Source organism: Thunnus maccoyii, chromosome 17 (assembly GCF_910596095.1).
Source record: "Thunnus maccoyii chromosome 17, fThuMac1.1, whole genome shotgun sequence".
Classification (NCBI taxonomy): Eukaryota; Metazoa; Chordata; class Actinopteri; order Scombriformes; family Scombridae; genus Thunnus; species Thunnus maccoyii.
This window is the reverse complement of record NC_056549.1, coordinates 21,958,381-21,981,507: the sequence shown is the minus strand read 5'-3', so window position 1 is coordinate 21,981,507 and position 23,127 is coordinate 21,958,381. Positions and strand designations below refer to the sequence as shown.

The following is a 23,127-nucleotide window of genomic DNA, read 5'->3' as shown; positions in this document are numbered from 1 at the left end:
ACTCAAAATTATAGCTATTCAATTACCATTTCTGTCATATCGTGTCTTTTGACTACCTGAAAAATACCATAACAACAGCAGAGATGAATGCACCAAAAATATAGTGAATATAGTGAATGGGAATCTAGAAATAACAATGCATAATGTTTGTTTTGTGTCAACCCCATTTCTAAAATGCAGCATTCATGTATTCACAATCTGCATTCATCTGCATGTTTTACAAAACTACATAATAATTTTGTCATACAACCTGTAATTACATCACAAATCAGACTAAACCCTTCTGATTCCTTCCTATCTTCCTGATTTCTTTTCTTTCTTGACCCATCCTTCCTTTCTCCCTTCCTTTCATTCCTTTTCTTCCTTCCCTCCTGTCTTATTTTCTAGGACACATTGATTATATTCACTGAATTTAGGTTCCAAGTTGAGAAAATCTAACAGCTTTCTCTCTGGTGTATTCCATCAAATCCATTCAGCTAAGCTCAGCTGCTTTCACATTAACATAGCAGACTGAGATCAACATATTTTAGAAACATTATGACATTGGGATGAATTCACCTTATAAAAATGTTGATTTCTCTGATGGGTAGAAAAACCCATTCTGGATTCACATCACATTCACCGTGATACCTCCGGTGAGTTCACATCACATCACATTCAGCCCAGCTTGGTTAAATCCCCATTACCATACACATATAAACACATCTGTAGCATCTGAATAGACCTTTTATCCATAAATTAACCATTTTTTCAATAGTTTTAGCATAGATCATCCCAAGGAGAAAATATTTCATAGGATCAGGCTGCACTTTTGATTATGCCAAAGTCCAATAAACATCAACAGGGAAATCAATCCGTTTTCCCACCCTTCCTTATATGTTTGCTTTTTTGAAGATGCACTATGAGGTTTCTGCAGGACAGCAATATTATAAATAAGTCACATGGATTTGGTAAATAAATATCCTGATTTCTCAGTTGGTTTACAAGCCTTGTCTGGATTCATTCCACACTGGTGTCTAGCGAGTTTACTCCACATCCAATCATGCAAATCAGGCCCAGTAACATTCACATTAATACACACTCTCCAACTCCAACGAGTCAACTCTTCTGGCAGTTTCTCAGGACTTCTCAAATTTTCCCCACTGACAGCCACACATTCTTAACATTTTATTGTCTTTCATCAATATTTCCTTGGCTTGGCTCAATAGTCACATGCATCATGCTCACTCTCATCTGGTGGAAGGTCATAGTTTATCACTTATATCGCAACACTGGTCATGTTGTTGATTATATTGGGGTTTTCTGGCCTTATGGTGATAAAATTTAAGTAATAGCTGACCTAATGTTTATTTATCTTAATAATACTTTCAACAAACATCAAAAAAACATGAAAACGTACTTCAGGACTGTTATTTCCAGTTATTTTTCAATAAATCAATAAATCATATTCAATAAAATGTAAATAATACAAATGGCCATCACAAGCTCCTAGAGTTCAAGGTATCATCTCCCAAGTCACTTCTTTTCTTTAAGCAACAGTCCAAAAGCTAAACCTATTCAATTTACAATGATATAAAACAGAAAAGCAGCAAATCATTGCATCTGGAATCTCTTACCAGCAACATTTTGGTGCTTTTTGTTTGATAAATGACTTAAAGCCCCTAAAATGGGACTCCAAATCTTAAGTATTTCTCCATAACATTAGTATATTCATTAATAAATGTGAAGCAATCAAGGTAAAATTTTAGGGGGGTGAAACATCCTGAGGTGGCTGTGATTTGATCAGATTTGGTTGGCAATAGCCTGGCAACAGATCCCGCAACTTTCATCACATTTTGAGTCAAATATTGCTAAATCCTTATTGGTGCACAGAAATGCTTAAAGCAGACCTATTATGCTTTTCCTTATTTTCAGTCCTATATATAATGTTAATGATAATGGCAGCACGTGTAGACGCAGCGGCCCCTCGCTGTCCCGCCCGTGTGGTATTTTGTTCTGTTAGTAAGTGTTTGTCCGGAAGTTGTTCGTATTCGTCTCGTCTGTCTACGTTGGAATACAAGTACAGTCAACAGACTCTGTTAGACATCTGCAGGAACCATCTTTACAACACTTTGGTTACTGCACAAACAGAGTCGATAGAGGAGCTCGGATTACTCCGCCGGCCTGCAACCACACTGGACTTGACTGCTGCTCCCCCCCCCGGAAAGGAGGCACGGCAAGCGGTGCATGAGGAAGCAGAAGAGGGGCAAGCGCGGAGGTATCCAGGCTAGGCTAGTGGCTAGACCAACTCGCCCAGCCATACCATCCATCCTGCTGGCAAATGTATGATCCCTGGACAATAAAATGGATCACATACGACTGCTGAGGTCAGCGAATCGTAACGTGAGTAACTGCTGTGTGCTTCTCTTCACTGAAACATGGTTAAATGACAACATCCCCGATTCTGCTGTACAACTGGAGCAGCTAACATGCTATCGAGCGGACAAAACCCTCGTAAACGGAGGAAAGACTCGCGGTGGGGGAGTCTGTGTTTACATCCATGATGCGTGGTGCCGGGACACTGTGGTGGTATGCAAACACTGTTCACCACTGGCAGAGTTTATGATGATAAAGTGCCGTCCTTTCTATCTGCCGAGGGAATGTACAGCGATTTTGCTAGTCGCTGTTTACATCCCTCCCATCCCCAACAGCAAATACAAGAATGCAGCACTTTGTGAACTGTATCAAGCCATCAGTGAACAACAGACAGCACACCCAGATGGATTCACCATCCTCGCTGGAGATTTTAATCATGCTGATCTTAAGACCATCCTCCCAAAACTTCACCAGCATGTTGATTTCCCAACAAGAGGAGACAACATTTTGGACCTGGTCTACACTACCCACAAAGGGGCATACAAGGCCTCACCCCTGCCCCACATCGGACTCTCTGATCACATCACTGTTATGCTAATACCAGCATACAGGCCGAGAGTGAAAGTCACCAAACCGGTTCAGAAGCAGGTACAGGTGTGGCCAGAGGGGGCCTCCTCTGCTCTCCAAGACTGCTTTGACACAACAGACTGGGAAATGTAGCAGGCAGTCACCAGACTCACTAACAGCTTCATGCACCAGGCTGTCAGGAAGCTGAATTCTCTCCCCACCCTACCACTCCCTCCTGGACACCCTGGACTCTGAACCCTAACCTTCAGAAACGGACTGTCTTTTGCACTACTACTGCATAGTATCATGCTGCTGCACTATTTGCACTATAGAGGACAATATATATATATATATATATATATATATATATATATATATACATATATATATATTTTAGTATATGTCTATTTGTTGTGCACTTTATTGTCTTACTTGTCTTACTTTAATGTTGCCACCGCGGGATACTGAGAAACGTTTTCTCAATTCTTCTGTATGTTTGGCACATGTAGAGAATTGACAAATAAAAATCTTGAATCTTGAATCTTAATGTTTATTAATCTTAACAATACTTTCAACAAACATCAAACAAACATGAAAAAATCTTCACAATAAAAGTCTCCCATTATTTAGTCATTTAAAAGCTTTTAATATGAAGCAGTAAAGCAGGAAATGTTGGGTTTGCATCAGCGGTAACTTAACACAACTCTGATACGGCTGCCCCTCAGCAGGTTTCCTGAAAGCTGGCCGATCAGAACAGAGTGGGCTCATCAGGAGGGGGGCCTTAAAGAGACAGGAGCTAAAACTGCCTGTTAGAGACAGAGGCTGAACTGAGGGGCTGCATAAAGGCCAGTATAAGATAAATAAGGAGTTTTTCTAACTGTGAATCATGCAAAGCTACTCTAGTGGAGTCCCAGAATAAAAATATAGAACTAGAAATGAGCATAATAGACCTATTATGCTAATTTCCCTTTAACTTCACATCTTTCAAACATAGCCCTGCCTACTTCAAACCAGCATACAAAACAAAAATATAGAAAATCTCTCATATGAGCTAACCAAACAAAATATTGTGTGTCCATGTAGGAGCCCATTGTTCATAGTAAGAAGCTGATTGAGAAAATCAAAATGACTATTCATCTTCTGTTACCACAAAAGGTATTTTTACAAAGGTATTATTAAATGTGTTTCCATCTCTCTCAAAACAATATAAAACATGCTTTTGGATACAGAAGAAACAGTTTCAAAATCTTCTATTTCTGTTCAACCTAACATTGCATACTTCCAATCCCTCACAAACTCTATCTGGCCGCTTCAACCTCATCCTTTCTTTATGTCCTCTGGACCTTCTGTCTACCTGTTTCACCCATCCTCTCTATATCACTGACGTCTCTTCCAAGGCCTAATAACACCCTCCTTCCTCTCTCCTCTCTATTTCAGCCCTCCTCCTCCTCCTCCCTCTCTGATTATCTCCTGGTGTCTCTCTGAGCTCTGTAGCTGATAGAGAGCAGGCCTGGTTGACACGCCTAGTAATGAGGCTCCTCACGCAGATGGCCTCTCCCACCCTCTTCTAAGCACTTTCTCTCTCTCTAGTGCGCGCACACACACACTATGCCGAAACACACACATCCTGACGGCATCCCCATTCCCCTCTGCAGGAGGTCACTCCTGGGTCAAACAGTAGCTCAAGATGTTTTGAAGAGGATAAATAGAAAAGAGCATGACAAGCACTAGATTTGTTTCAACTTTCTATAAAACACACACATAGATAAACTCTACGTACACATGTGTACAAGCAACTTACTGACTGTCCTCATGCATTGGAAGTATTGTTTTCATCCTCTAAAAAAAGTCTAATTCTGCAGCAATTTGGTTAAGTGGGACAATTTGACTACTCTAAGAATCAATGTTTTGCATGAATGTTTTGACTCTTATTGTGCACCATGTTATATTGATTTTGTCCCAGCTGTCAATCCCCCATCTCTGTTGAAGGCTTTGTTGCCCATTTGTCATTGTTCACTATGTCACGGCCCCAACACACACACACAGCACATAATTAATCTTTCACAGTCTCACGAATACAGCAAGTAAAAGAGCAGCAGCAGTTTTTCTCAGGTGTGTTTCATGGCATGATTTGATCTTTAAAGGAGTTGGTTCTCCTAAATTACATAAAAACATAGAATATATTCTCACACAACCCTATTGGTATCTAGCCATGCAGATTGATTTGCTTTTATTTGTCAAGGTTTTGAGATATCCATCGGAGATTTCTGGCTTCATAATAATACAATGGAGGTGAACTGAATTTAGTTTGTGGTGCTCAAAGCATTAAAAATTATATTCTGAAAATTCAACATGAATGTGTCTTTCCAGAAACAATATCCCTAGGGCGCCCTGGTGGCTGAATGGCTGAGGCACATATGCCGCAATGTCCTTTGTTTGAATCCAGTCAGGCACCTTTGCTGCATGTTATTTGATTCCACTCTCTCCCCTTATTTCCACCTGCAACTGTCCAATAAAGGTGAAAAAATACCCCAAAGAAAATATTTAAGAAACAGCATCCATGTTACTAATGATCCACAGAACACACAGTTAAAAGTGTTCATAAGGACAATTTCCGTGGTATAAAATACTGTAGTTCAGCAGACAGTGAGGTCTGAGGACTGTCTAGAGTAACAAAGACACTGTTCCTGAGGTGGCATGTCGCTGTTGAATTTTTTAAATATCATTTTCAATACTCTGAGCACCACAAACAACATTAAATTCACCTTCATTGTACTGGGGTAGAGGCAAAAATTGTAAGAGACGGATATCACAAAACCAAAACTATATGCGTGGCTAGATCCCAATGGAAGTAAGAGAGAAAATGTTTTTTCATAATTTGGGTGAACATAACTTTTACAGTCACATTGTGACTGACATTTTTAGAAGAATACACCAAGGCAACAGGGAAACACTAAACCCAGCTCTATGTGTTTGTACAAGGCCCATAAATTCATATTTAAAACAATTGAACTTCCTATCATTCAGAAAGTGAGACCTGGACAAATTGCACAAAATCTAAAACAAGTGTGGTACACAATGAAAGGTTATAGTATAGATTACTCGGCTTGTTATTTCACAAAGGATATCCTCTTCTGCAACCCTCTAAATAACCTGATGATTTTTTATAAAGGCACAGAACCATAGATTATGTCTCATTGGCTACAACTGTGAGAGGGTGAAAACTCACTAGGGGGTAGACATAAATTTGTGCAGTGCTCAGTAGATAATCATAAACAGTGCTGGTGTAAGCAGTCACTGCAAAATGGTCAGCCAAACAACTATCTGTACTTTATTAGCACATGCAGTCATGCCAAGATCTGTCATGCTGATGTTCAACCACTTAATTTGATTTATGAGTCTAAACATAACAACTAAGACTTGAAGCTATTGTGTCTGACTGTTTCCCCAATAACAAAACCATCCCAAACACTCCGGCTAAACGCCCTTGCACGAGTGTGTTTGTAATAATTAGGTTTGACACAGTATCACGATTTGCATAAAGACTTTTAGACAACTTTGTGAGTGTGAGGGTAAAAAGTGACATTAATGACAAAATGCTCCTGCCTACCACACTGCATGTGATGTGAGCAGGTTTACAAAATCTCTCCAAACGTGACTTCTTTCATTTAGCTAATGTGTTACGAGCTGTTGACTGATTAACTGATTAAGGGAAATGAGCAGCAGCCGTGAGTGAAAAGCACTGAGCTCATTAGACTGTTTCTCTGCGGTGAATAACTCTCGCTGTGCCGCGTATTGATTAATGTAGAGAGGTATTGATCAGTAGTCTTATCTATCAGTCTCTGAGGACTCACCTCTCTGCTGAGCGTTGCAACATTGCCATAGCAACGCGGTCAGAAGCACGAGCCGGACTCGCTTCATGTTTGTCCAATCTGAAGTTTGATATCGTGCCGCGCGCGCTGTGCAGTCAGCGCTGTCCTCTCGCGCACCTCTCTGCTGAGCTGAATGTCGACGGAAAGTTTGAAAGAAGTTGGTCCAAACTCTCCCTCTCTCTCTCTACTCCTCCTCCTCCTCCTCCTCCTCCCCCTCCTCGCTGCTCTCCCCCTCTTCCCTCCAGGCTTAAACTTGGGACAGAGGGAGGGAGAAAATAATGAAAAAAATATGGAAAGGTTCAACAGAAGTTCTGAACTTCACAAGCCAACTGAGAACAAATCAAAAACAGATAAAGAGCTGCCTAGATAGAAAGGTTTCTTTTTTTTCTTCTTTAAAACGTTAGGCTATATTTATTCTGCTTTAAAAATATAAAGTACCAGTCAAAATTTTGGACGCACCTTCCCATTCACTTGAAATGAGAAAGTGCGTCCAAACTTTTGACAGGTACTATATGCAGATATACAGAACACAATCAAAAAGACACAAAAAAAAGTAAAAGAAGAAAACTACTGATGTTGTACAGTTTGGTCAAACTTAAGTCTCAACTATTGAAAAATCCTCCATGCAGTTCATTTTCAGGATATCCATAAACGGTGCCCATATCCTTTCAAAGTTCTTAGATTTTCCTTTTAATTATTTTGCTTTATTTTTCCATAGATAACGAGATTCAAAGTCCTTTTAGCAACTGATTCAAACATGGCTTTAGTGACGTTTTCCAGCACACAGCAAATGTGTATTTGGCATGACGATAACAAAAATATACCATCTTTTTTGAAGGACCAGTTTGTAGATTTTAGTGGCATCTAGTTGTGAGGTTGCAGATTGCAACCAACTGAATAGGTTACCCCTCACCCTCCCCTTCCAAGCCTGTAGGAGAATCTAGCTTTGCTGCGAAACTCGCAAAAAACGCAAAAGGCCCTCTCTAGAGCCAGTGTTTGGTTTGTCCATCCTGGGCTACTGTAAAAACATGGAGGTGCAACATGGTGGGCTCCGTGGAAGAGGACCCATTCCCTATGTAGATATAAAGGGCTCATTCTTAAGTAACGAAAACACAACAATTCTTATTTTCAGGTGATTATACACTAATTGAAACATTCCATTTCTGCCAAGTCTGTTCCACTAGACGCCACAAAACTCTACACACTGCACCTTTAAGTTGTACCGTATAGCCTACCAAGTACAACGTAACCTGGGGCACAAAGGACGTTAACAATTAACAATGTGGGAAATGTGATATCACTTTCTTCCAAAAATCTTTGATAAAAAGTTTTTTTCTAAATAATATGAATTACTTCAAATTTGATGGTTATTAGAAAGTTAAAAAATTGCGGGTGTTATTATATGATTGCCAACATTTATTTACATTTAACTGTGTTAATACCTACCAAATAGAATATGATAAACACCAGCCATGTGGATTTCACCCAGAAGCCCATAAATGGTTGGTATAATGGCTAAAGTAATAAATAATAATAATACATTTAATTTGTACCACACTATTCAATCTTAGTGAAACTCAAAATGTTTCTAATCTACAAAACATTAGTAATGATTTATTAGCCATTAATAACACCACTCGTTATTATCTTTATAAACACCTTTTTAGAAAGTGGTACCACAGATAATCAGATTACTCTGTTTTGTAGCTCACTTTCTTTCCCTAGCACGCACACACACTCACACAGAGACTATGCAGAAACACACGCATCCCCCCCCGCGCGCTCCACTCTGCAGGAGGTCCAAAGCGCTCCTGGGTTAAACAGTAGCTTGAGATGTTTTGAAGAGGATAAACAGATAAAGACATAGATAAACTCTATGTACACACATGTGTACAAGAAACTTACTGACTGACTTCATGCATTGGAAGGATTGCTTTCATCCTCTAAAAATGTCTAATTCTACAATAATTTGGTTAAGTGGAACAATTTGACTAATGACTCTACGAATCAATGTTTTGCATGAATGTTTTGACTCTTATTGTGCACCATGTTATATTGATTTTGTCCCAGCTGTCAATCCCTGATCTCTGTTGAAGGCTTTGTTGCACATTTGTCATTGTTCATTGTCCCACAGCCTCACAATAAACCAAGAGCAGCAGCAGTTTTTGTCAGGTGCCTTTCATGGCATGATTTAATCTTTAAAGGGTTGGTTCTCCTAAATTACATAAAAATATAAAATATATTCTCACTTAACCCAATTATATATTAATAGGCTTTTCCACCATTCAACAAGCACATCTGAAGGAGTATACAGCCATCTTAAGTAGCACTGTGAGTGAACTTTCTGCTGCCGGTAAAAAAAAAGAAAAAAAAAATTGAACATGTGAGACCGCCTGCCTTGAGTGTGAGGCAGGTGCTAATACACCAAATCCATAAAGGGCTTTAAAATATACATCAGTGTGCTCCAGAAGCAGAGTGGTTTTGGATATAAAAGCTTCAGATGCTACAAAGCAAATGAAACACTGCATCAGTACAGCTCTGGCTACCAGGAACAAAGCAGCACAAGGGATAAGACAAAAAAAAAAGAAAAAAATAGTTGAAAAGAGCGAAATGGAGCATAAATTACATGAGACGTGAGGGGAGCAGGGCAGGAAAGAACGGAGTTGGACAGAAGTTTTGGTCCCTGTTACACTACTGTTCTGTGGCTCCTCCTGCTGCCCTGCACAACTCACCACACTCTGGGGCAAAAAGTTGAAGTAGTTTGGTGCGCACACTCATAAGAGCTGAGTGCACATACAGAGACTTAAAATACAGTAAGGCAATGGAAACATTCACTCTTTGTGTATACATTTTGTGTTACAAAGCCCATAATGTTGCTTAAACCTTTACAAAAACAGACGTGAAATTAGTTGAAACTGACTTCTACTGGAGTAAACAATGATGGCGCAATGGTTGCTAAATTACACCCTACAAATGGTAATTATCAATATACCACCTATAGGTTAAGATTTTCATGACAGCATTGCTTTAATGTGATAGGAGGTTATATTGTATGTAGGAATGTAAAACCGTATACATTTCATTGTGCAAAAACTAAAAGGTAGGTATACTAAGTTGTTATGGCTTTGCCCTCCACTGCATCCCTGAGTGCAGTTATCTACTGTGGAGGCCATTATTGCTGTTTACTCCTTCACCGTTGAAAACATCGGCAAATTATAATGTTACAGCTCACCAACTTGTCAGTCACTTTTTCACACTCCTGTGCATGTGTGTAGTTAAGCAGGTGTGCTTTTGCCGTTGTGTATGTCGCTCATGTGTTTGTGCAGTTTCTTTATGGGCAGACATTGTAGATGTGTAAATGTGTGTGTTTGGGTTGTGTATGAGTGTGTTAATGTGTCCAGTGTCAGTCAAGCTTTCTCAGACCCGTAGACCTCCAGACACAGAGAGGCTGACTCCGCAGGCAGTGAGGCTGAAGATGGGCTCTCCTTACTGGGCTCGGAGCTCTGGGCAGCCCATGAGTGCTGCTGGGTCTCTGTGGGGCTGGGCGGTGTCCAGGTTACACCTGGACTGGACAACAAGGTGAGTCACATCATTTATAAACCTAATGTATTTTTGTATGTATTGATTTAGATATTGAAATATTAGAGTACAGTTACTCCAAAAAAGGATGTTTTTATTTTTTAAATTTTTCATATGATATTTATTCAATTATCACAAGTAGGCAGAAGCATAAATATATTTTTGGGACTTTTTATACATATCTATCTATACAAATATGTGTAATATATGCATGTTAATATCACACATTTATAATTATATGCATACATTTCACACACATTTTCACACACATCTTGTTCTTTAAATAAAATAATATTAGATGTTTTTCATTAAGTTAAATTTCACTAGATTTCGACAATATACCACAGCAAAGATTTTTGAAAGTGTGAGATGGCTGAAAGTCCCTTCAATTTAAAGCAGACAGTCTGCACTTCATCCTCAAATTCATTCCATTTACATCTGAAGGAGTAGAAATATTGTTGAGAACCTTAGTTATTTTTGTAAAAACTTTTGGAACTCATAATCGTAGTGGAGCAAAAAGATACTGTTTGGTAAGTGCTTCTTGGTAAAGTGATTGAGAACACAGAAACTTCAAACTCAGTAATTTGGTTTTGATCTGCAGGTTCTTTCAGGAAGATGAAGAGATGCTGATTCTGACCCAATGTGACGAGTTGAATAGAAGCTACAATGAGGACAACAGATTACCTTTTGAGAATGTGGCAAACAAAAATATTGCGAGTTCTGATGACGCCAGAAGAAGCAGACCATCATCTGGAGTAAACAGCCTGTCTCTGACTGAGCAAGATAATCCTACTATGATAGAGAGAACAAAAGCTCCTGACCTGATGGGATCCACCAGCACTTCATGGCAGGAGAGTCCAACTTTTAAAGAAAGCAGAGCGACTATAATCTCCACTGGACCCAGAACTATCACCATGACATCAGCTGTCTCTACAGTAGACCCCCCTTGGTTAAGAAACAACAGGCCTTATGACAAAGAAAGAAGTAAATCTTCTGAGGTACAAGCAGGCAACAGTGAGGAGAACTCAAGTTTCAACCAAAAACAAAGGAACAAGAGAAGATCCTACAGGTTGGTCAAACATCTTGGAGGGGATATACAGAAGCAGAGACTTGCTGAGGATGGAGAGGAGAAAAAAAATGAGGAGGGAATCGAAGAGGGATCTTCTCAGTTTTTCACTAGCTTGGAAGAAGAGAGAGTAAGGATGAGTTTAGCTGGACCAGTTCAGAGCACCACAGCTTTGAATCCTACTTCAACCATCACCGCCTGGGAGGCCGGCTGGAATGTCACCAATGCTATACAGGTAAGGGAGAGCTTATGTATGGATATCTGTTACATACATAAGACATTATGAGTTGAAAAAGCAAAATGCGACAGAAAAAGATGTCATGATTGTTGGGCGAGAACTTCAGGAACATTTCAATTCAATGTACATTGTACATTACTGTCAACTGTTCATGAAAAGCATTGGTTTATACACTTGCATACATTAATTTTCCTGCTTACCAAGCAGCCAGTCACTATGGTATGTATGAGGATTGACATGGATTGTCATAACCTGTTTGTCAAAGTCCACGCATTTGTCTTCAGAATTTGGTTTTCCAATAACATACTTCAGCTAACTGCAACTGCAATGATTATTTTGTTTCTTCAATTTCTGCATGCCTTTCCCCCTCTTTCTCCAAAACCTAATGTCTGTTTCCCCCCTTTTCTCTCGCAGAAGACAAACGCCAAATGCAAATACCCCCCTGTTTAGGCGCCAAGCTGCACGCTATATTCAAAAAGCATTAAGTTTGCAGAGTATTTCATCTGCTCCCATTGTGTTTTAATATTACTAAACAATGCTTTGTGATCTTGCAGGCTTTGTGTCAGGCATTCTCCAGTCTTCATAATCAAATAAAGCATGAATCACATTTAAAAATAAATAAATAAATAAAAGCTCACGGTCACAGTGTATGTTCTCGTGGCGATAATGCTAATAGCTTATTATGCTGTAAATGCTGGGCCATATTCAATCGCTGCGCTCATGTAAATGTGTTCTTTCACTGAATAACTGTAGTGTAATTGAACAGTGTCACTGGGTCCGTAGAGAATACATTATGACATTAGGGCATCAGTACAGTGTATGCATGCATACACACACACACACACACACACACACACGCATACGCAGGAAAATGAAGACACAGATAGTCACATACACATGCAAACATGCTCCATCAGGAATTGAGGTGAATTTGCATCAAATGCTTTTGTGTCAGATTGCTGTAAACACACAGAATTTTAATCATTGTTAGCACTGTTGTCAGCCCATATACATACATATACCAGCACGTGATATTTAGTAGATAAACAAGTATTTTATGTGATTGCTTTATTGATGCAAGTCTGTCTGTCTGAGTGCCAGGATTTTTTTTTCTTCATTAGAGACAGAGTTTCTGTGCCTTGTCTTGTCAGACTGTGATATATTCCATATTACTGATTCAAATCAAATATTCTATCTGTAAACTGTAATGTAAACTCAGTGCCTTCAACTATATTTGGTTTTGTAGCAACTAGACATACAACTAGACTGTTGTTTGTATGGTTCTAATTTTACTTTACTTGCGGTAAGGTTTTCCAACACCCTCCTGGATTGCTGGGTTAGTTAATGTTTTGCAGGTTCTTCATTTCCTGCAGCGCACTGTAATCAAGAACCTTGACTGAATGGATTGCTCAGTAATCCTCTTGGTCAAGGTTCATGTTAATAGTTAGGTTAAGTAAAGATCTCAGACAGTGATAAAAGAGGCAGAATATATTTCATGTATAAACACCTTTCTTTGCAAAAATAAATGACAAATCTATTTGTTAAGGGGCTAACAGATGTCCTAATGCTCGTCAAAAAGGACAGCAGTTTTATCTCCTATCAAGGCTAAAAAGAAAATATGTATTTTCCGGTGGTGCTTTATTGATGCCAATATAACTGACTGTCTGCCAGCTTAATAAAGTTTTTATTAGAGAGCAAATTTGCTGCCAGAAATGCAAAATCCAGCTCCATCTCTCAAGGCTCCTGACTTGGGAATATTATTAAACTCAGTTCAAATTCAGACCTGGTTGTTAATGAGGTAGCTCCATGTTGTGTGTCTTCATCGCAGATTAGCAACATGGATCTTTTGTTTCTGACACTGAGAAAGGCTGATGTTACTATAACTACCTATGATTGAAGGACATTTCAGTTCATGAATGATGTTTTACTTTAAAGTGGGTTGAAAAAGAAGTAAATATGATTTTCAAACCCATATAAGCTGTAGGGAAATGAAGAATGTCCTCATTTTGTTTTGGAAAGATGGCTGTCAAAAGTTATTTGGTTCATTGCGCTGCCAAATCATCTTCCTAAGACCCTGCAAGAAAAGCAAGGCTGAATATGCTGCAGGTTAGTGCATCAAAAAAGTACACTTTTCCAGTTTTAGTGTAATCTTCAACCAGTTATTCAGTAGATCTCTCCTTCATCATCATCATCATCATCATCATCATCATCATCATCATTATCATCACTAATATTATCCTCATTACAAACATTACCAGAAGTATCATGTAGGACTGCAAGTAAATGATTCTTCATTCTTCAATATCCAATTGCAATAAGTAGCTGGCCTAACCTTTATTTACCACAATAATTATTAAAACCAATATAATATTTAAGAATAATTAGGATAATTTCCATCATTGATTCATTCATTGCTTGGTAGTCTATAAAACATCAGAAAAATGCCCATCACAACTTTCAAGAGCCCAAGAGGACATGTTTAAATTGCTTGTTTTTTTCCAGCCAACCAATATATTCATTTTACTATCATACATAACAGAGAAAAATATCAATGTCTCACTTTTTAGAAGCTGGAACCAGAAGATGTTTGTGTTTGAAAAATGACTGAAACGATTAATCAGTGATGAAAATTCGTTGCCAATTTCTGTCTAACTAACAGCTCAATAGACTAATTGTTTCAGCTCTAGTATCATCTTCACCAGGAAAGTAATTGTCACCATTGTTGTCAACCTCATTATGGCACTTTTCATGATCATGATCAGCAAAGAAAAGGGAGTAACAGTGGCTAACATCCTCTCAATATATTTCATAAATTCTGAAATGCACATTACTTGTGTACAAAAATCATGTGGAAATACATGTGTCCATCTTGAAAGGATTATGAGACAAAAGCACAAATTGCACACATCCTTTTCACCATTTTTTCCACCTCAGCAGTGGAATTTAAACAAAATAACCTTGATTACATTTAGGAATACAATTTCTGTTATGTAAAAAAAAAAAAGGCACTTTCAGTTATTTAAATGTCAAACCTGTCGGTGTCTGGTGGCGTCTGCTCCATCTAATCCCCTCATGGTGCGGAAAGACATTTCTCTATCACTTTTTGTGCATGGGGCATGTGCTTGCATAAAATATTGTGCATGTCCTGAAGGGCAACAGTTGAAATCTTCCACCTGGGGAGTCCAGACAGGAACAGTGAATGTGTAATAATCCTTATTTTTTCAGCATGTGTCGCATGCTGCTTGGTTGCCGATATTGGGTGTGTAAAGTATGAAAAAGAGCATATGTGCTTGGTCAACATACCCTGAACAAACAGATTTTTAAAGGAAGGAAATGTCAGATTGTGGCAAGATAGAGCTGAAAAGAATCTTTCGTCTCTTTAGCTTCTTCTCCATCTTCTTCAGAGCCAATCACAGATTTCTTTTTTCCTCCCTTGTTGTACCCCTTTGTGATTGGGAGCTGCTTCAGGTTGTGCTCAGAGTAACCAATGAGGAATTAGCTGGCAAAAACACAGAGAGAAAAAGAAGTGCAGAGAGAGAGTAGAGAGAGAGAGGAGCGGGGAGGGGGGGGGATGAAATCAGATACTTGAGCGTCAGATTTCTCTCAAACTGCTTTCATCCCCAGCAGCTCCATTTTAACATCAAAGCTCTATCAGCATATGCCTAACAGACACCAGTTACGACTTAGTAACTTGAAAGTGAGAGACTGCGTGCACGTCTGTTTATGCGTCCGCAGTGTGTGTGTGTGTGTGTGTGTGTGTTAGCGTGTGTCTGTGGTCTATGATGTGTTTCCACAACTCTCTCGGTGAGTCTGTGTATCGCCGTGTTCCAACATCCAAAACACAGCAGCTCCATCAAAGTAACTTGTTGTCTCCTCTGATCTCCCCTTCTTCTCGCTCCTCCAACCTCCTGCTCTCAAGCCGCGAGGTCGCACCTTTCACCGCCCCCCCTTCCCTCCTTTCCGTTTCGTTCCTCTCCTCCTCTCCTCTATCTTCTTCTCAGCTTACCTCGCCTTCCCACCTCCATTCTCTCCTCGCTCTTTGCTTCTCTCTCTGGCAGTCACAAACATTTTCCCTTGGTGACGGGCCAAAGCTCAACTCTCCTCTCCCTTCTGCTCCTGCTGGGCTCCTGCATCCTCAAACTCTCTAGGCATTATGCCAAAAATTGTCTTCTCGCCCCCTCGTCATCCTACCAGCGTCCTTTTTCTTCACTTTCTCTTCTTTTCTTACCTTAATCTTTCTGCAAAGTTTTTGAATTTTCACATTTTACCCTTGTCTCAATAATTATTTCTTCTGTGTAAAATGAGCATCCTGCAGATAGTGAGTGAGTATCTGCTTTGTACCATAAATCTCCCGTAAATCTTGTTTTGATTTTGTTTTTCTTTGGCTTAAAGGGGGGAAAGTGGTTTTGTGCTGTAAAGCAATCCAGTCTAAAGTAACCCAGTGGATGATAACAGGGTATTGGGGGAGTTTTTGAGGCATTTTCAGTAAGCTCTTGGTCTCTTGTCATATCTTGTCTTCCTCACTATCCCCTTAAACCTATCCATCTATGTTCTCTCTCTCCCTCCTTCTCTTTTCTCCCCCTCAGGGTATCTTTGTGTTGGGTTTGCCCTTCGCTCTGGTCCAGTCAGGCTATGTGGGTCTGGTTCTACTGGTTCTGTCAGCCTGGGTTTGTAACCACACAGGAAGGATTTTGGTGGCCTGTTTGTATGAAGAAGAAGAAAGGTATGGTTTCTATTATTTTCTGATCTATTCTTTTCTACTGGTGTAATTACCCAACTGCAGTCAGGTTTACAACATTTGTATTACATAGCAGCATGTTTTCAATTTAATCTGCTTACTCTTTTCCAAGCAATAACCAACTAAGTTCTTCCTGTTTTTATTCCCAAGATTTTGTTCAGACACTCAAGGCGATTCTAAATCCAAATGTGGCCTAAACACAAAGTAGAGAGTAGAGAATGTGTCTTTTTGTTCATTCAGCAATGGTGAGCCTCAGCAGCAGCACCACCGTCACAGATGAAGAGAAACGTGAATGTGTTGGTGTGTAACAATGTTATTTGTGTTTGCTTTCACATCACTGGCTTGTGAGGTACATTTGAATTGAACAAAGATTCTGATGATCCGTTCAATTCAGCCGAGTTTGATTTCAAATATATACTGCAAGCTATTAAAAAGACGGGAAAAAAACCCTTTTTGTGCTCACTTGGACACACACTGGCTTCAACTTTCAACAGAGCTGAAGTCTGTAGCGGCTGCTCGGCTCTTGAATAGCCTGCCGGAGGCCATTAAGACAGTCTGAGTCTGTTGGTGCTTTTAAGATGCACCTTAAGACCCACTTTTATTCTCCGGCTTTTCATTGTGTTCTGATTTCTTGGGTTTTAATTGTGTTTAAACGTGTTTCTATTTTAATCTTGCTTTATTTTTACAACATCTGTTATGCACATATATGTCTTTATGCTTATATGTCTATACATGTCTGTCTTTGTGAAGCACTTTGGCACAAAACTCTGTTTGCTTTTTAAAGAGCTGTATAAATAAAAATCAACTTGAAACTTGAAAACACTTTTTGTAAGATTTCAAACATTTATTCAACACCTCAAAAAACAGTAACAATGGTCAAAAGTATGAATGCGTATCAGACTCATTGTGTCATGGTAAAATGTGGTAGATGTGTGTCTTTCAGTGGAGGGTCTTGCTCCGTGCCAAAGATCAGAGTCCGGCACAGCTACCAGGACGTAGTAGAGGCTTGCTGCAAAGGACTGTGGCCCAACTGGCCTGGACTTGGGGGATGGATGGTTAATGTAGCTCAGGTAACACAAACAAATATATGTGATTTTGAGACTTAAATTCAAACTAATTAACTTGTCTAGGTTAATTTAACATGAGTTAAGATTTACATGTTGATGTTGGTGAAAAAGAAATGTCCATTGTTTCCCACGATATAGTCATTTCATGGAGTAAACATCCTTGTTTGCACCCCTGTCTCTTTCTTCTCTAGGTCATTGAACTGTTGATGACCTGCACCCTCTATCTAGTCGTCTCCACCAGTCTTTTGTCCGACAGTCTATCAGGATTGGCTGTTCCTCGATCAGTGTGTTCGCTGGTGTCTCTGGTGTTCCTGCTGCCCTGCCTCTTGCTGACTGATCTGAGACCAGTCTCCACCCTCAGCCTGCTCTGCTCTCTGGCTCACATACTGATCAGGTGACTGAATAAAAGAAGCATCACATTCATTCTGACAGAGCGGTGAATTTTGTGCACGTTGCCAGCTGATCAGTATCAGCTGACAAACCCACCAATCCTGTTAAATCAATAAAACAAGGCGGTCTTTATAATCTGACAAGCTCTCATTCTCACTCTTGTGATCATTTTGCAGCTGCTGCTGGTTATGCTGTCTGCTCCCACCTGCTACACGCCCCTGTTACTGGTTGTTTGATTTATTTCTCATGCCAGGTGTCTTGCATGAGGCAGGGAAAATGAATCTAGGTCTCCAGGTTCTCTGGCTCCTTGAGCTCTTGGAGCCCTCTGATCTCTTTGCTTTTATTTAGCTATTAAGTCTTGTTAATATACACAATACTTCTCAGTTTATTTCCTGATCATTCAAGGAAGAAAAATATTTAGTCTTGGGGTTTATTACACTACAGTAAAAGGTCTGATATGCTTTCTTGTGTATGTGACTGAATACAACTAGTTTTGTGAAAAATATCAAAACTGGTTACATTTGTGAGAGTGACACTGTATCAGCAGGATGTGTTCATATCAGTCATTGTAGTTACTTTTTATTTGTCTTATGTTATTTTGAATTTAGGCTGAATTTACAGATTTGTGGCACTAATATTGGTTTGATTTATGGGTGCATCCAAATGAAATTTAGAAAATACATTATGAGTTTTATACATTTGACATGTGTTCTCCCATTATTCATTTCTGCTTTAAATTGCTGTATTTCATTTTCTGCAATTGATTTATGCCTTCCTTCTTTCTCCTCATCTTTCCTCATTGGACCCTCCTCTACAAATAAATGTTTAAAAGAATGAATTGATGAATGAAAGGATTATGCTTGCCTTTATTAGAGCATTCTCTCCTTTTGTCTCTGCCTCTCTGTCAGCCTGCTGGTCATGCTGTACTGTCTGAGTCGGGCCAGCAGCTGGTCTTGGTCTTGTCTGTCTCTGTCTGTGGACCCAGAGGACTTCCTCGTCTCTGTGGGTGTCATCATCTTCTCCTACACTTCACAGATCTTCCTCCCTCCTCTGGAGGGCAGTATGGAGGACAGAGGGCAATTTAATGCCATGTTGGGATGGACTCATGGTGCTGCCTGCATCATGAAAACTATGTTTTCTTTACTGGTTAGTAATGTTTGGTACAAAATCTAATCAGATTTGTGGTGAATAGTTGATGGCTTCTGGAGTAGACATTCATTAGAAACCAAAAGTAGTTTAAAAACTGCAACTTGTCTTGTGTATTTTAAAATTCCACATTACAGCTTCTGAATCTTACTACTAGAATTTGTTGAAAGCCAAATTTGGCTCAATGTCTACTTTGAAACAGCAGGTCGAATCAAAGGATGGAAAAAAGCTAATTGACTGATTGATTGACTGATTGTATAGATTGTTTTCTTCCTCCATTAGGCCGTTTTGACCTGGGGGGCAGAGACCAGCGAGGTCATCACAGACAACCTGCCCTCTGACCTTCGACCTTTAGTCAACCTGTGTCTGCTGGCTAAAGCCCTGCTGTCCTACCCTCTGCCATTCTACTCAGCTGCTGAAATACTACAAACCTGTCTGCTCAGAGGTGAGCAGACCTATTTTATAGTTAAACCTCTGATCTCACCCAAAGTATTGTCCCCATACATGGAGTAAGATTTCCTCCAGGCCATCTATTGAGAAATCTAATTTATAGTAGATTGTACCCATGAGATAGAGCTGAGGTGTGATCTTTACAGTAGATCTATGTTTTACAAGTTAAATAACTACTGTGTAGATCACACATGGCCTCAGGGAGCTGTCATTTTCTTTGCACATTAATGAATACTCTGTGAAAAAGCAGAAGTCAGGAGAAACAGAGCTGTGACTGAAGGTTTGCACATTCTAAAAACTCTGCATGGTCCATGATAACAGAGATAATGAAATTGAATCAGTCATACTTCTGCCCCCTCATACTGTCAAGTTGCCATTGAGCAAGACATTCACTCCCAAATGACTTGGGTAGTCACCAGTAGGAAGCTATGGTTGGACTGGGCAGCTCTCAGGTGGAAATCCCTGCTGCTTTTTGGATGATGTCGCTGTTAAGAGCATGAACAGTCAGTTGACAGATCACCACCCACCCTTGAGCAGCCATCTTACTAACTACTGAATTTATGGTTCCTAGGAGAAAAATGATCCAACATGACCAATAAAGTAATATGACAATCATTAGCAAAATATGTATTTAGATAAACTCACACTGAGCACTTGATATACAGCTTCTCTTAAGTCGCATCATTCACTAAACAATCATTGAGCAGATATTTACTGTAAATACTGGATACTTGCTGTGACCAACATGATCAAGAATTCACTGGAGGTCCATATATTTCCATTTCAGAGTTGAGAGATCAGGTGAACTGTGCCAATGTGTGGACTGTCAACACATAGTCACCAGAGCTGAACTTTACACAGTTATTAACTGTCAACAGTAATGAGGTCATCTGACTTCAATACGTCCTTGTTTCTTGAGTGATGTAATGCAGTTTCATGACATATATTTTCAAATGCAGGCCTTTAAATGCATCCCTGTTCTCCACAGCTTATACTTGAGCGCAGTGTAAATTGTCAGTTTTTAAATATTACCACTTAAGTGGTACTTGTATTGCCTCATTAAAATAATGTCATGCTGTAATAATGCCATACTTTTTAAAATTAGAGGCTACTGACACCACTACACTGATGCTATTGGAAAACAATGATTCATAAAAGAGCGACCCATAAACAAAACTTGTTTGTCAGGCCATCATAAACTACAAAAAATTCTGTATGTCTTTTCAACCTCTCTGCTTCAATCCATCTCCAGACGCTGCTGTCTCATTGAAACATGGAGGCTTGTCTCGTTCGGCACTGCTTGTCCGTGGCGCCTTGCTGATGACATCATACCTACTGGCCCTGCTGGTGCCCAGGTTCTCCCTGCTGATGGGTTTGACAGGCAGTGTGACCGGGTCGGCCATGACGCTCATATTGCCGTGCCTATGTCACCTCAGACTGCAGTGGGGACGCCTAACTGTGAGGGACCGGCTGATAGATGTGGGTATACTGAGTCTAGGGGTCATCTGTAGTGTGTCTGGTGTGATTTGTTCTGTAAAAAGACTAGTAGAGGGGCTGTAGGGAGACAGGGTCAGCTGGTCATTTTCCTAAAAGTACAGTTGCAGGCTCTCCCTTGTATTACTCTCTGTATTATAATACTGTATCAGTGCATGTTTACAGTTTGTTTTCTACAACCTAACTTTTCATCTATTGACATCCATAAAAATTCTGAAAAAAGTTGTTGCTGTTGTAATAAAATGTTTAATTCATAGCCATTATAGCAGCATGACTGAAATATCTTAATAACTATTGGACAGATTGCCATGAAACGTTGTACAGACACTCATTGTCTCCAGATGATATAACCTACTGACTTTGGTGATCCCCTGACTTTTCCTCCGAAACCTTCCTTTATCCAGTGAAATATTTCAACATCTACTGGAAAGATTGGCACAACATTTTGTACCCAGATGATGAATCTCTAATGACTTTAGTGATCCTCTGATGTTTCTTCTAGCACCACCATGAGGTTCACATTTGTGGTATTGAGTGAAATGTCGAAACAACTGGATGGATGAGATTGGATTCATACATTCATGTCCTCATAGGATGAGTTCTAATAACTTTGGTGAGGCCCTGAATTTTCATCAAGTAAATATTTATTTTATTGTCCAATACTTTGGTGAGTTATATACCTTCAAAACTACTGAAATATTACACATAATGCCAAGTCACAAGAGTGATGACAGAATTTATCAGCAATACAAAATGAAAGTTAGTGTGTCAGCCACATGTTTTTATAAGCTTCTTATAGCTTCACCTGTCACCAGCGCAGTGACAGGTGAATTGTGGCATTCCATTAACCAAACATCAAAATGTTAAAATCTCATTTCCCTTTGCTGTCTCTGTTTGTGACAGGAAGAAGTAAAAGTAAATATTTATGGTTTTGGATCGCCTTGGATAGCAAATAAATTAGTTTTCTTTCAGTAAGAGATTGTCACAAGTTACACATGCAATGTCAAGAATGAACCATGTTTTCATTGAAATATAGCATGGACGTTTGTATATATGCTATGCAAGTTAAATTTTTGTTCCGGTGTATTGTGTTGCTGTGGAACAACAAGACAATTATAATCATAATACCAGAGCAAGCTGGACTATAGTACAAAGTTCTATTTTTGAAGAATTAATGTCTAGATGAACAATTTGTGTTGTGCAGCATTGTTGAAAAGTGCAGTTCTCTGTAATATAAATTCACTTTTCTTTATCTTTGTTGTGAAAATAATCTTATTAGCCTCAACCTAGTTACAGATAATGCTAATACAGATAAAACACTATTAATTATCTTTTTCTCCTTTGGGCTGGAGAAGAGTGACAGATACTTGTCTTATCTCATGTCTGAATTTATAATGTTAAAATATGTGTACAGGGAATGTATGTGTGAGTTTGTGTGTGTGTGCACCATGGCAGGTGGGAGTAAATTTGGCTTTGGTTCGACATCTGTTCGTGTGCTTGTAACCCATTGTGGGAGTGACTTCAACCACGCTGAGAAAAAAAAATAAACAAGAAAAGAAAAAAATAGGACGGGGACTTCATTGGTTTCATTTTTCATTCTGTTAAAAACATCTGAATGAAAATGTGAAAAATGAAAGGGAAGAAAAACGAGCAGGGAAAAGATAAGACTGAGAAAGGGCAAAAACAAGAGAACTGAATCACAGATGAATTAAAGAAGGTCAAGAGAAAAAGAAAGTTGCAGAGGAAAAATTAAAGTTTTCAGTTTTTCCTGCAGCAGTTTGATGTAACCACAGATGATTCAGACATCTGTGGGAACATTGTATTCTTAGTATTCACTCCTAGAAACACATGTATGCACATCACTGCACAACAGTATCTCGCAAAATGTAGTCACACTAAAACATTTCCTGGGATATTTCTTTCAGAGCAGAAAATAGTAGCATTCACTAGCTGAATATGTGAAAGGAAAGCAAAGGCAAGGTGGAAAGTTGAGAAAAGAGAGGTTAAGAGATGTTTAAAGACGTGAACGCAACATGAAACAACTGCTAAACCAAATCTGACTTGTTGTTGCACCATAAAGGACTGAATTTCTCAAAAAGGCACAACATAGACCTGGATCAATGTCTGATCATCAGTACAGATGTAAAGTTCTCAATAGCAGTGGT

The 23,127-nt window shown here is 39.3% G+C and overlaps 2 protein-coding genes across 6 annotated transcripts in view; one reads left to right on the top strand and one right to left on the bottom strand.

Moving 5' to 3' along the window:
* lama2 (laminin, alpha 2) overlaps window positions 1-6,976 on the bottom strand; it is a 206,596-nt gene extending 199,620 nt beyond the window's left edge. For all 4 annotated transcript variants that reach the window (XM_042389960.1, XM_042389962.1, XM_042389961.1 and 1 more), the window contains exon 1: window positions 6,777-6,976. In XM_042389960.1, coding sequence (XP_042245894.1) covers window positions 6,777-6,843 — 67 coding nt within the window. In that variant the 5' untranslated portion in view covers window positions 6,844-6,976. The remainder of the gene's footprint in view (window positions 1-6,776) is intronic.
* A 923-nt stretch (window positions 6,977-7,899) lies between these two features.
* LOC121882475 (vesicular inhibitory amino acid transporter-like) lies at window positions 7,900-21,147 on the top strand. Of its 2 annotated transcripts, XM_042390760.1 has the most exons (9): window positions 7,900-7,926; window positions 10,196-10,373; window positions 10,975-11,674; window positions 16,264-16,400; window positions 17,359-17,485; window positions 17,674-17,876; window positions 18,781-19,018; window positions 19,301-19,463; window positions 20,721-21,147. In XM_042390760.1, the coding sequence occupies exons 2-9, from the start codon at window positions 10,270-10,272 to the stop codon at window positions 21,026-21,028; spliced, it is 1,980 nt and encodes a 659-aa protein (XP_042246694.1). In that variant the 5' UTR covers window positions 7,900-7,926; window positions 10,196-10,269; the 3' UTR covers window positions 21,029-21,147. The 2 variants fall into 2 exon arrangements, with proteins under 2 accessions (XP_042246694.1, XP_042246693.1); XM_042390759.1 differs by lacking the exon at window positions 7,900-7,926 and having other exon boundaries at window positions 8,703-10,373.
* The last annotated feature ends 1,980 nt before the right edge of the window (window positions 21,148-23,127 follow it).

What these genes read in the sequence shown, in the direction of transcription:
- LOC121882475 (XM_042390759.1), top strand. Translation starts at nt 10,153, where the DNA reads ATGTGTGTGTTTGGGTTGTGTATGAGTGTGTTAATGTGTCCAGTGTCA. An exon ending in ATGTCACCAATGCTATACAG is followed by an intron (nt 11,675 to 16,263) that starts GTAAGGGAGAGC and finishes TCTCCCCCTCAG; the next exon opens with GGTATCTTTGTGTTGGGTTT. An exon ending in GGATGGTTAATGTAGCTCAG is followed by an intron (nt 17,486 to 17,673) that starts GTAACACAAACA and finishes TTTCTTCTCTAG; the next exon opens with GTCATTGAACTGTTGATGAC.